Consider the following 12,230-nt stretch of genomic DNA (forward strand, 5'->3'; position numbering starts at 1 on the left):
TCCTAGTAAAAGAATCAAAGTATGAAGAAATCAAATTCAGATGGGGCTATAAAATTCTTTGTTAAAATCCCCAAAAATGTATAGTTTGTGTGTTTCACAGACATTTTCAGTTAGACAAAAGACACCTAAAACATGTAAAGGAATGCCTCCTAGACTTTCCCTGTTAAAGCAATGGAACTCCTCAGTCCACTAAAGATTTTGTATCACAACAGCCTCACAGAGGACCCAAGGTTTAGATGGACTTTGAGAAAAGATTTGGGAATGTATCTCTTGTTTAATGGAATATATTATTTGATACACAAAGATATTAGAGGAATTATATTAGCTTGGACTGAAAGGGGCAGAGAACGTACAAAATGAAGCGAGGCTTTTGGACTCTACCTACTTCAGATAAGAAGCAGACTAAGAAGACTTCCTTATTTTTAGGAAGACGTTTTCTTCTTATTTTTTAAATATAGATGACTAATATTAGAACAGGGTATTAACTAAAAAATAGTGTCACTAAATTAATTTAAAAATTAGGAGGACATTGATCTAACCCTCCAAATACTCTTTAAAAACCTTTTAGCTTTTCAAACTTATTGTATATTATGGGTTTTGTAATTATCCAAGGAAATACCACATTTAGAATTCTTAAGAAAAGGAAGCAGAGATGAAAGCATTAGAATTACATTGTGAATAAGGTTGAAACCTCAGAAATCCAATAAAATAAGAATCCAATACCTAAAATTCTAGTTATAGAAACTCAGACTCATAAAGAACAATTTCCACATTGCCTACAATATTCAACAAAATTCAGTACAAATATTATTGAAAAAGACAACCTTTGCAGGCAAAACACCTGGATTCAAGTCTTATTTACTCCAATTACAAGGGTCTTGATTTCAGGCAATTTAAGTAACTTCTCTATATGTACATGCCCTTATCTGTAAAATGCAAATGATCATAGTACATATACTAAAGCATAGTTGTGAGAATCAAATGGAAGAATACATGGGAATCATTTAGCACAGAACCTAGAAGATGGTAGGTACAAATAATGATAACTAGGGTCACCATTTGCAATATAATCACCACTGCAATTATTTTATCATCGTCATCACTTTATTATTATCATCACAGATCATTGGAAACTGGACACTAAACTGGACATTGAGGGATATAATTGTGGCCAAAATAAACTTGATTCTAGTTCTTATAGTCTAGATGGGAGACAAACAATTAAACAAGGAATTGGGTTCTCAGTGTCCTGATGGTGGAAATAAAGGACGCTATGTGCATGCACACAGTACTGAGTACACGGAGTACAATAGATTTTAGTGCATGAAGGAAGCTTTTGAGGAGGTAATCATGTTTAAATTGAGATTTGAAGGTTGACTAGCAGTTTACATATGAGGAGGAGGCAGAGGGCTCCAGAAAAGAGAACAGCATGTGGGAATGTCCCCAGGTGGTTTAAGGAAGAAGAAAGCATCAGGAAGACATGACCCAGGTGAGATGGACAGGAACATTTTAAGGAATTTGCATTTACTGTGAGTGCAAGAGATAGCCATTGATAGGTAATCAATCAAAACGGCAAGGACACCTTAAATATCTCTATTCTCTGAAAGACCATTTTGACTGTAGCTTGCAGAATAGATTTTGTGGCATCATACTGAAGGCAGAGAGCTGTTACGGAGCTGTGGATAGATATCTTGCAGGTGAGAGATGTTGACTGCCTGGACAATTAAGAATGGAAAAAAAAAAGTGAAAAGACTTGAAAGATGCTTAAGAGAAAGAAATTTCTGAGCTTGGTAACAGAGTTGACTTTGGATAGGAAGCAGAGAAAAGTCTGAGTCATAAAAGTCTTCCAAATTTTTAGCTTGAGCATTTTCCTGCAACTCAATAGATTTCAGGAAGAGTTGGTTAAGGCTGAACTGGAGATTGAAGTGATGGATGATGAGCTTAGTTCTAGGCATTCTGTTCACTCGGCTTTGGAACAATTTAGTTACAGTGCTCAATTATGCTTTTTAGCTTGCCTCTATTACCTAATACATATGTTTGGTCATTGCCTAAAAGGGGACAAAACTATCTGTTGAAATGATTACTAGTAAAAGAAGGAAGTATTATGTTTAGGATTAGGGAGGAATGTGTATTGTGAGTATTCTTTTGGCTTATATTTCATTAATAAATTGCATCACCCATCACGGTAATGAAATGAAATCAACCAATGCTGCTCTTAAATCAATTTAACTAAATGTTCAAATTTAATTATGGCAATAAAAAGATTCAAGACATTCAGAGAACACTGGATTCTTTTTAAGATTATGTATCTAAAGACGGCATTGAAACTGATGTTTTTCCCCTAACAAAAATTCAAATAATGTTTTATATCTCTTGAAAACAATTAACTGTGTGTTTTGGTGTGAGGTATAATATTTTCTTTGAGAGGTTGATTTTGTCATGGTAATCCGTACTCTAGTTTTATATTGTTTTTCACTTCTGTCTCACAAATTACATGATATTCTCTGCTATCCTATAGTTCTATTTCTTAAAAAAAAATAAAAATAAAATTGAAAAAGCAGGTTTCCATGGTCTGGTTAAAGGAGAAGAATTTTAATGTTTTCCTCTGTCTGTATCCTCTTTAGGACTGCTCCTTTGCCCTGACTGTTATTTTTACTTGCCTCAGTTCCGTTTGAAACCTGCATACAGTAGCTTTTCAAAGCCTGCTTTTTCCACCTGTCTGGATGTTTTTCTAATAATGAAGCTAAACTGGTGTGCCTTTATCTGCTTTAGTTTTATTGCAAGTCTCTTTCAGCTTCCTTATTTCTTGAGCTCTTACTTGTATTTCTTGGGGAAACCAACCTGATTATTTCCAGCCTTTTACAGAACAATATTTGTGACTCATGGTTTCCATTCTTCTCCTTTTGTATCAAACAAACACAGAGTCATTTTAAAATAGCTGCCTTACTTACCTATTTTGATTATGCTTTTATCATATGCTGTTTATTTAACAGAAGGAAGAGATATAGCCTTGAGATATTTTGATAATGGGTTTTCAATTCACTAAACAATTGGTATCTTTCAAGTTTGTTTATTTTTTTGTCATGTCTGCAGTCTTCTATTTCCTATTCACATCATGGTCCTACATATATTCAAATCATGGCTCTACCATTTACTCTCTGGGACACAGGCATTGGAATTAAACACCTGTGGGTTTGAATGTTACCAGCTGTCTCTTATTAGCTGTGTGATATTGGGCAAGTTATTATAACATTTCAGAGTCTCAGTCTCCTCATTAGTATAATGCTGGTAAAATCACAGGCTGAGGATCAAATGAGTTATATCTAAAGCTCTTGGCATTTTATTTTGTGCCTAAGTACTTAAGAAAGTTTTGACTACTGCAATTACTAATAATTCTTTTTCCATAATCACTCTAACAATTCCTTGCCTAATATGAAGAAAATAAGTATTTCAACACTTGCTTGTTAGATTTATTGTAATGAATAATAAAATTATATATAAGTATACCTATAGTTTATCTTTAATAAATGTTAGTTCTCTTCTTGTCCCATCCCTCCTTGAAATAGTCTGCAGATGCAATGTTCAGCTAGTTTCTTGTCATATTTTTATAAAAATTCACTTTAATATAGCTTCCCATGGACATTTCATAAAGTGAAAGATGTTTCTTAAAAACACAGATTTCCAATTGCAGAAATTGGTGCAAAACAAACCAACTGAATCAGAATCTCAGGGTGGAGACTTGCATTTTAAAAATCTTCTCAAGGGAGTCTGATGTACTTCAAAGCATAGTACTCTCCCAAGGCTGGGAAGTTATAAAGAAAATGTAAAGACAGGAAATCTGTAAATGTATATAATGTGATAGAGTAAGTCATACAAGTATGAAATAATTATCAATAGAAGGCAGGAAAGTACTAAAAATACAGATTATAAAATTTTCATGAAATGTCTTATCTAGCATCCATGACCTGTTGTGGAACAAGAACATTAGAAAGTAAAGTGCACTTTATTGATATCTGCCAATAGTTTAACCCTGAGTGGTAAAGCAGTCATTCTAGAAAAAAAACTACTGCTTATTGCCCCTTATGTAAGTTACAATGACTTCAAGTAGTATGGTGGATAATGCGTTGCTCCATTTACTAAGGTTATCTATCTATCTATCTAATCTATCATTATCATCCATCTATCATCATCATCTATTAAAATGAATGGCTGGTGCAGAGGACTATGACCCATAATTTTTCATAACAAGAAGGCTATTTTCAACTCTTGCTTTTAATGCTCATCAGTCAACATCATCCTATATTCGTAGAAAATTTTTCTCTTCCTTCAATCTAAAATGCCTTTCTCAGCACTCTTGCACATTAATTTTCTAAGTATACAGTAAGCTCAAATTGGCTGTCTATGTTGTTATGCTGGGTATTTATGCAGAGACTCTTGCTCTTGACAAGCAATGCAAATATATATTTCTGGCAAATCAAATGACCAAGTTGTAAAATTTGTAATCTATGAATTCTTCATGTGTACATCTATCTTATCATAATTGTCATAAGTAATTATGCTGGGTAGTTAAAAAAAGTGTATTGCCTAAATTAGGTCATTAAAAATGGTTAATACATACATTTTCAAGTTAAAATAATTTGAGAAGGATGCAGACTTACTGCAAGGATTCTAGGGTTTTGGCTTCATTACATCTCTAGGGACTATCCAGTATTTGACCTACTTTTGACCTCTGTACAAAGCAGGATGGTAGAATAGATAGGGCTTAGGACTGTCATCAGAGGATATGGTTATGGCCCTGCTTCTGTCAATTATTAATCATGTTATTTTGGTGTGAGACTTCATCATTTGGCAATAAAAGTTACTATTAGTAGATGCCTAAAATGTTCCAGAAACTTTCTTAAGTGTTTATTGGCCTTATGTCATTTAATCCTCATATTAAGTATAGTGTCATTCTCCCCATTCTATAGAAGAACAAATTGAGGTTCAAGGAGTTGTGCAATTTTCTCAAGGTCAGACCTCTGGTGAGTAACACTCAGAAGATGAACTCCAGTTTACCTGTCTCCATGGCCCGTGGACTTAACCACTGTGAAATACTGCCTCTCAAAATGTATGGAATAAGGAAAATATATATCATATACTTTCTTTTAGAATTTGCAATACCTGATATAAATGTTATTGTTAAGAGGGTAGGTAAGTAAGCTCAATTTTTTTTTTTTTATACTTTTCAGATAAAGGGAACTTAGAGGATGAATCAGCTTGGTAGCAGACAACTCCAAAACTTACTAGCCTAGATATAGTCTTTTTTTAGCTCATAATTTTGTGGGTCAGTGCCTCTGGGCTAGGTTCAGCTGGACAGTTCTTCTGGACACATACATAAGAGCAAAGCAGTCCTGCTTCTGGGAATTAGCCGTGATTCATCTGGGGCAGAGATAAGAAGTTTTAGCTGTCAGGGGCACTCCATTTCTTTTAGGTATTTATTTCTTTTAAATCCTTGCTCTATTATGTCCTCTGACTTGTTTCCTAATACTGGTTCTCTATGTAGCAAATCTCTGTGTGTTTGTGTGTGTGAGAGAGAGAGAGAGACACACACAGAGAGAGAGAGAGACAGAGATTGAGAGATACTGGCATATATGTCTCTCATCATCAAGCAGGCCAGTTAAGACTAATTCTCATAGCACCAGGGTAAGTTTCCAAAAAAGAGAGAGGGCAGAAGTATGCAAGACCTTTTGAAGCCAAGGCTTTAAACTGGTACAACATCACTTCCACCTCATTCTGTTGGCTAAGGCAAGTTACAAAGCCAGTGCAGATTCAGAGGTTGGAGAAAGAGATTTGATGGGAGAAGATGCGAGTTCACATTATAAAGGGAGCATATCTATAACGTGGGATGAGCAATTGTGGCCATTTTTTAATCGGCAGAGGAATTGTGTCCATGAATATATGGCTCTTTGAAGGTGAAGAATATTTTAAAAATCCTTATACTGAACTTTAAAAGAGTTGATTTGTTCAACTGTTAAACTTTCACAAGTATGTCTTTCTGACTGTCACAATGTGGCTTAATGAGATCAATCCACCTTTCTGATGGTGATGTGATGTAGGGCTCCCTGTCTGTAGTCCTTCTGTGATGCTGACTGGAGGACATAAAGAAATCAGCATTTCAATTACTTCTCAGCCAGGGGTAATGTCCATAGGGTCTTTTAAATCCTTGCTCCACACAGGCCAACAAAGGAGACCACAACTGTTTTTTCCACCCCAGTTTTCCATTGCCATCTTTAAAAAATTTGCTTTCTTTTCACTTTTATCTGTCTTTTACAGAAGGATCAGGGAGTTAGTTAGCTGGAGGGGTTTTCTGTTCTCTCCTGTCTTATATAATGAAGCCTGGATATTTGTCTTAAGATCTTCCCCTCTTATATTGACCAGAAAAAAGAGAGAGAGAGAGAGAGAGAGAGACTGTATTTCATTCACTGCTTTATCAATTCTCCATTGGTATGCACATCTCTTCCTTTTATCTTTCCACGTTCTTATTTTCAAACTTATCTGAAATGTTCTCTAGTTTCACATCTAATGCTTTGTGAATCACAAGAGAAGTCTGATTCTTCTCAAAGATGATCCTCTTGTCGATGTGATTATTTCTAGATAGCTTATATAACCTTAGGCTCAAATTGATTCATTAGACCTTTGCTTTCTCATTTCCCTTCCATGAGTCCTTTGCAGCATTCCCGGTCCGCCCCGCCCCGCCCCCGCCTTTGGTTTCTCTGTAGATCCCTCATAATACAAATTTAATTTTATCGAGCTAAAGGCTTCCCTTATTGATTTTTGCCATCTGTATGAGTTATCTTTCTGGAAGTCTTATAATTTAATGTGAATATTTCCTCCATTTAAATTAAAAGGGGGTAATTCATGGAAAACGTTTTGCACATAGTAAGATCTCAGTAAATGTTATCTATTATTATAAATGCTTCTGTTACTACACTTACTATTGCTAATTTATTTTAAAGCAAACCATATGCCTTTTTCTTCTTATTGAATTTACATTAAGCTATATAAGGAACCATCTAGATAATATGAGAATGTATGTTATAATTTGAATATAATTTTTCTTTGGAAATTTTCTGGCAGTTGAAATTTACTATCACTTATTTTAAGAAATGCCTCGGAGATTGATAATAGTACTAAACTAGAATCACTCCCTCAGCAGTTAAGCTTTACACTTTTGTGTGTGTGCGTGTCTGTGTATGTTAGTAAAGGCAAATTTTTGTTGTCACAAGGTTGCGTCCATATAGCTGTTCCTGAGGTTATTACTACACATGGACTGACATACTGTTAGTAAATTTCTTATGAATGGATACATATCATATTTTCTTACATTGGTTTCCCAGACATCAATAACTTTCCAGACACTTTTTAGTTCTTTACTTTGTTTAATGATCTACTGTCATAACAGAGAGATGATCTCTTAAGGTACTGTTTATATTTAACTGCCCACCTTACAGTCCTATATATTGTGAAAACTTTCTTATATAGTAATTCATAACTCTTGCACTTTCTCAATCGCGGTGTCAATATTGATATGTTTTCCAAAGAGACTTCTTCGCACGAACAACCTGGTGTTTTACCTACTCCACGGATTTCAATCCTTTCAAGCTATACCTGTGGAATAGAGTCTCTCACTCTCTCTCTCTCTCTCTCTCTCTATTTCTCTCTCTCAACGTACACACAGACACAGAAACACATGCTCTGTTTGGTGGTGTGAAATGGTCTGGGTTGAACTGTGTCCCAGCGCCACCCCCCTTCCCCCCCACCCAAACAGAAAGATGTTGGAGTCCTAGCTTCCAGTGCCTCAGGGTGTGACCTTATTTTGGAGATAGGGTCTTTACAGAGGTGATCAAGTCAAAATGAAGTCATTAAGGTGGGCCTTAATTTGTTATGACAAGTGTTCTTATATAAAAAGGGATACACAGACATGCATAAAGGGAAAATGATGTGAAGAGACCCCAGGGATAAGAGAGCCATCAGCAAGCCAAGGAGAGAGGCCCTGAATAGGTCCAATTCTCACAGCCCTCAGAAGGAACCAACCCTGACCACACCTGAATTTCTACCTTTTGCCTCCAGAACTGTGAGATCATAAATTTCTGCTATTTAAACAGTCCAGTTTGTGGTACTTTGTTATGGCAGCCCTAACAAACTAATACAAGGCCCAATAAAAATTTGAGAGGAAGAAATTGGCTAATTAGATAATTGCTTTTGTACTTGGATATCTGTAGCTCGCCTCTGTTGCTTCTGATAAAGAAACCTGAATTTTCACTTGCTAGAGGATTATGTTCCTGGAATAAACTTTTTAAACTTGTTTTGTTTTATATAACCATGATGTGGTGACTGGAGACCTACATTTGACTGGAAAGAGCAAGCCAGAGCCATGTGTAAGACGCGAGAAACAAGACTCACTTGTCACCTGTAAGTAGACCTCTCTCTCCCATCAGCTGTCATTAAGGGGGAAAAAAAAAAGGAATTGGTCTTAGAGATGCTCTCTCACTTGTTGGGAGGGGTGGGGCAGTGGGAAGAGAAAGGGTGTGGAGAGTGGGGTGTAAACAAGGCAGGCAGAAGCTCCAGAGAGGGTGGGGATAGAGCTTCACGGAAGAAAAATATATGAACCTGGTTGGTACAAGAGAGCTTCCCCAGACCCACCCACCCACCCACCCTTTCCTGAGCTCTGTGCTCTGGCGCGGGTGGTTGACGGCGAGTGGTGCGGAAGGGACAGCACTAGCAGCGGCTGCTTTCGGGGGAGAAACAAAACCTGCAGGTCCGGGTCGGAGCCGGGTGACTTCCCCTTCGAGTGGGTGAGCCGTCCTGACCTCCGGTCAGCTCCGCCGTGGCCGCGGCCAGCCGCTGTGCCGGCTCCCGGCGAGGTCGCGGAGCGCCGGCTGGACCCGCCCCGAGCTCCATGGTTTGCCCAGCCCTGCGCGATGGTGACTCTGGGCGCGGAGGTTGGCGCGGGGCGAGCCGGCAGCTCGCAGAATGAAGGCGGGGAGCGCGGCCGGCGGCCGGCGGGGGCTGGCTCCGCGACCCCAGCGCCCCGAGAAGCGGCCCAACCACCTGAACCCGGAAAACGCCAACAAGTAGTTTCTCGTTGGAGAAGGGCGGCTCGGCTGGGTGTCAGGACTCAGTCCGGCTGCCCGGAGAACCTCGTCCACTCGGAAACCAAAGCAGAACCACTTTTCTGTCGGTCTCGTTAAGGTATCTGGGGGCGGGAGGGAAAGGGGGTGATTTGCCGGGAAGGGCATGTCGACCCTGCAGACAGGCATGCCCCCGCCCCCTTCCGCAATGGGAATGTGGAGGTGAAGCCCTGGGGAGAGGTGGCTGGGAGACTGGAAACGGGGACACTGTCAGCTCAGGGATCCGGGGGGTGTGCCTCCAGTGGCTTTTCCCAGGGTCTCGCCCCTCCTAGAAAGCAACCCCCCCACTCTCCATCCCCCAGACGTTTGTTTTCCTTGGGAAGGGGGATGGGGTGGGATGCACTGATCATTCGTATTCTAAAAAATGAAACCTAGTTAGTGGTTTCCTTTCCCAAGTAATAACAATATTAACAACAACAACAACAACAACAACAACAACGGTAATAATGTGAAAAGGAAATTGGATCAGGAAATTAGTCACAGGTCTCCTTGGTGAAAGGCAACAGCAGGGAGCGTTCAGTCTTTTTGCCTGGTCCGTGAGGGAGAGTGGGAGTGAACCGAGAACAGGGCACGCAAAGGGCACTCCCCGAGTGCCAGGGCGCTGCGAGCCGTCCAGAGTACCGAGGGTACGCGTGGAATGGGGGCTCTCCGGCCCGTCTGGGGGCTCTCACCCAACACTGCCAAGTTCCCTCAGCGGAGAAACTCCTTGCCTAAGGGAACTGCCTCCAGGTCAAGGAAGGAGGAAGGAGGGTTTAGGGGAGGGGAGGAGAGGGGCCAATGCAGGGGGAGAGTAAGGAGCAAGAGAGGGGGAGAAAGGGTCTAGGAAGTAGAGATAAGGGGTTTGGGGGCAGGAGAGGAGAGGAATGGGGCTTCGGGCCTAGAAGCAGGTTTTCTGTGAGAGGGGACAGAGGGGAGGGAGGGTGAAGGGTGAAAAGATGAAGTAGGAGAGATCAGAGGAAGGGGAGAAAGGTGTGAGGGAGGAAAGAAAGTGCCCTGGAAGGTCAGGGAGGCAGGGACCACTTTCCTTGGTGTTCTGGAAGCCTGGGGAAGGTGTGCTGCTTGAGGCGGGGACAGGGCTGGGCGCGCATCTCCTTCTGGGAGGGTCACTTGCCCCTCGCCTGTCTCCAAGCCTGCATCCTGGGACTCGGGCTCGGCGTGGGGGTGGGGGTCATGGTGCGGCTCTGACGGCCGAGATCTTTAACTTGGCGCTGTGTTCGCCTCCCCCCAGTCATGTCTGAGCCACAGAGATGGGCAAGATCGAGAACAACGAGAGGGTGATCCTCAATGTCGGGGGCACCCGGCACGAAACCTACCGCAGCACCCTCAAGACCCTGCCTGGGACGCGCCTGGCCCTTCTCGCCGCCTCGGAGCCCCAGGGCGACTGCCTGACGGCGGCGGGCGACAAGCTGCAGCCGTCGCCGCCTTCGCTCTCGCCGCCGCCGCGACCGCCCCCACTGTCCCCCGGGCCGGGCGGCTGCTTTGAGGGCGGCGCGGGCAACTGCAGTCCCCGAGGCGGCGGCGGCGGCGACCACCCCGGGGGCGGCCGCGAGTTCTTCTTCGACCGGCACCCGGGCGTCTTCGCTTATGTGCTCAACTACTACCGCACCGGCAAGCTGCACTGCCCCGCCGACGTGTGCGGGCCGCTCTTCGAGGAGGAGCTGGCCTTCTGGGGCATCGACGAGACGGACGTGGAGCCCTGCTGCTGGATGACCTACCGGCAGCACCGCGACGCCGAGGAGGCGCTCGACATCTTCGAGACCCCCGACCTCATCGGCGGCGACCCCGGCGACGACGAGGACCTGGCGGCCAAGAGGTTGGGCATCGAGGATGCCGCGGGCCTGGGGGGCCCCGACGGCAAGTCTGGCCGCTGGAAGAGGCTGCAGCCCCGCATGTGGGCCCTCTTCGAGGACCCCTACTCGTCCAGAGCCGCCAGGGTAAGGCCAGAACCGCCCCCTTCCCTGCTGCTCCAGCCCCTCCAACTCCTTCCCCAATTTTCTGTTCTTTTCCACCAAAGGCCTCTGGGACGCGGGAGGGGGTGGGCGGGAGAAGAGATCAGGGCTCCCTAAGGAGGAGATTAGAAGCCCATCTGGTGTCAGGTAAACTCAGGGACCCTGGCCGCCGTGCCCCCGGTCCGTCCCCTTCATCTTCCTCTCCTCCTCCTCCACTCGAACTGAGATTGCCTTTAGCAGATGGGAGCTAAAGGGCAAATGTCCACCTCTCGGGGAGCAAGTCTGTCTGGAGCCTTGTCCCGAAACTGGTATCGTGCTTCGTCCTGATTATTTTTTTCCTGACTCTTTTGTTCCAACTTTTCCTTTACTTTGGATGTTTCTTCAGGTCATCACGATCTGACATTTTCAGTTGAGGCCTGACACTCCTTCACATCTGACTCAAAGCAGTGGCTCCAATTAGGGATCTAAGCTGAAGACAGAGGTGGGGAAATGGAATCTAGTAGGTGGCTGGGTGGGGAGAGGCTGTGCCCGGAGGGGGGGGCGTCATTTTGTGAAGAGAATCTCCTTTGGGCCTGTCTCCTTCCAAAGGAGAAGACTGCTGAATTGTTTGTCCCAGTGAGTTGACCAGAGAGCCCACCTGCACACTGAATTGTGGAGTGGAGTCTGGTCCTTTCCGCCTTGGGCTGTATCTGTGTTTCTTACAGGTTGAATGTGAATCAGTCACTTTGGTGATGCTAGTTCAGTCCAGTTGTCTAAATCTGGGTAATTTAGATTGTTGCAAACTTTATTTTACTTCTTTAGATTGTGACTCTGTCCTCAATTTTTCTTTGCACTTTCTAGCTTGAATGACAGTTTAAATTTAGTCCTTGACGCTCCCAATTAATTCTTCAGAATCCCATGAAGGGACTGTAAAAGTTACCAATAATAGTTTCTCCAGTTTAAAGGAAATAAAAGAAATATAAATAACCAAAAATTATACAGTATGTGCACGGTTTTTAATTATACACGAGAATGGAGTAGTGTATTTAGTTAGATCTTTGCGACTGCATGTTTCTGGTTTGCTTCTGACACCCAGAAAAAATACCCCCTAGGCAGCCTCACTTTGGCTCCA

At 42.6% G+C, this 12,230-nt stretch overlaps 1 protein-coding gene across 18 annotated transcripts in view; it reads left to right on the forward strand.

Annotated features, from left to right (window-relative positions):
* Positions 1–7,876: 7,876 nt before the first annotated feature.
* KCNC2 (potassium voltage-gated channel subfamily C member 2) overlaps positions 7,877–12,230 on the forward strand; it is a 188,869-nt gene continuing 184,515 nt past the window's right edge. For 16 of the 18 annotated variants that reach the window (XR_012380691.1, XM_073900645.1, XM_073900648.1 and 13 more), the window contains exons 1-2: positions 9,093–9,231; positions 10,399–11,104. Coding sequence is in view for 17 of the 18 variants with exons in the window: in XM_073900645.1 (XP_073756746.1) it covers positions 10,418–11,104 (687 nt within the window). In the remaining variant the exon portion in view is untranslated. Of the gene's footprint in view, positions 8,452–9,092; positions 9,232–9,639; positions 9,797–10,398; positions 11,105–12,230 lie in introns of those variants that run through there. The other 2 variants (XM_073900643.1, XM_073900642.1) reach the window with 2 other exon arrangements.

This window comes from Callorhinus ursinus, unplaced genomic scaffold (assembly GCF_003265705.2).
Source record: "Callorhinus ursinus isolate GAN/ISIS: 27379988/994484 unplaced genomic scaffold, GSC_fseal_2.0 scaffold14, whole genome shotgun sequence".
In the NCBI taxonomy this organism is placed as follows: Eukaryota; Metazoa; Chordata; class Mammalia; order Carnivora; family Otariidae; genus Callorhinus; species Callorhinus ursinus.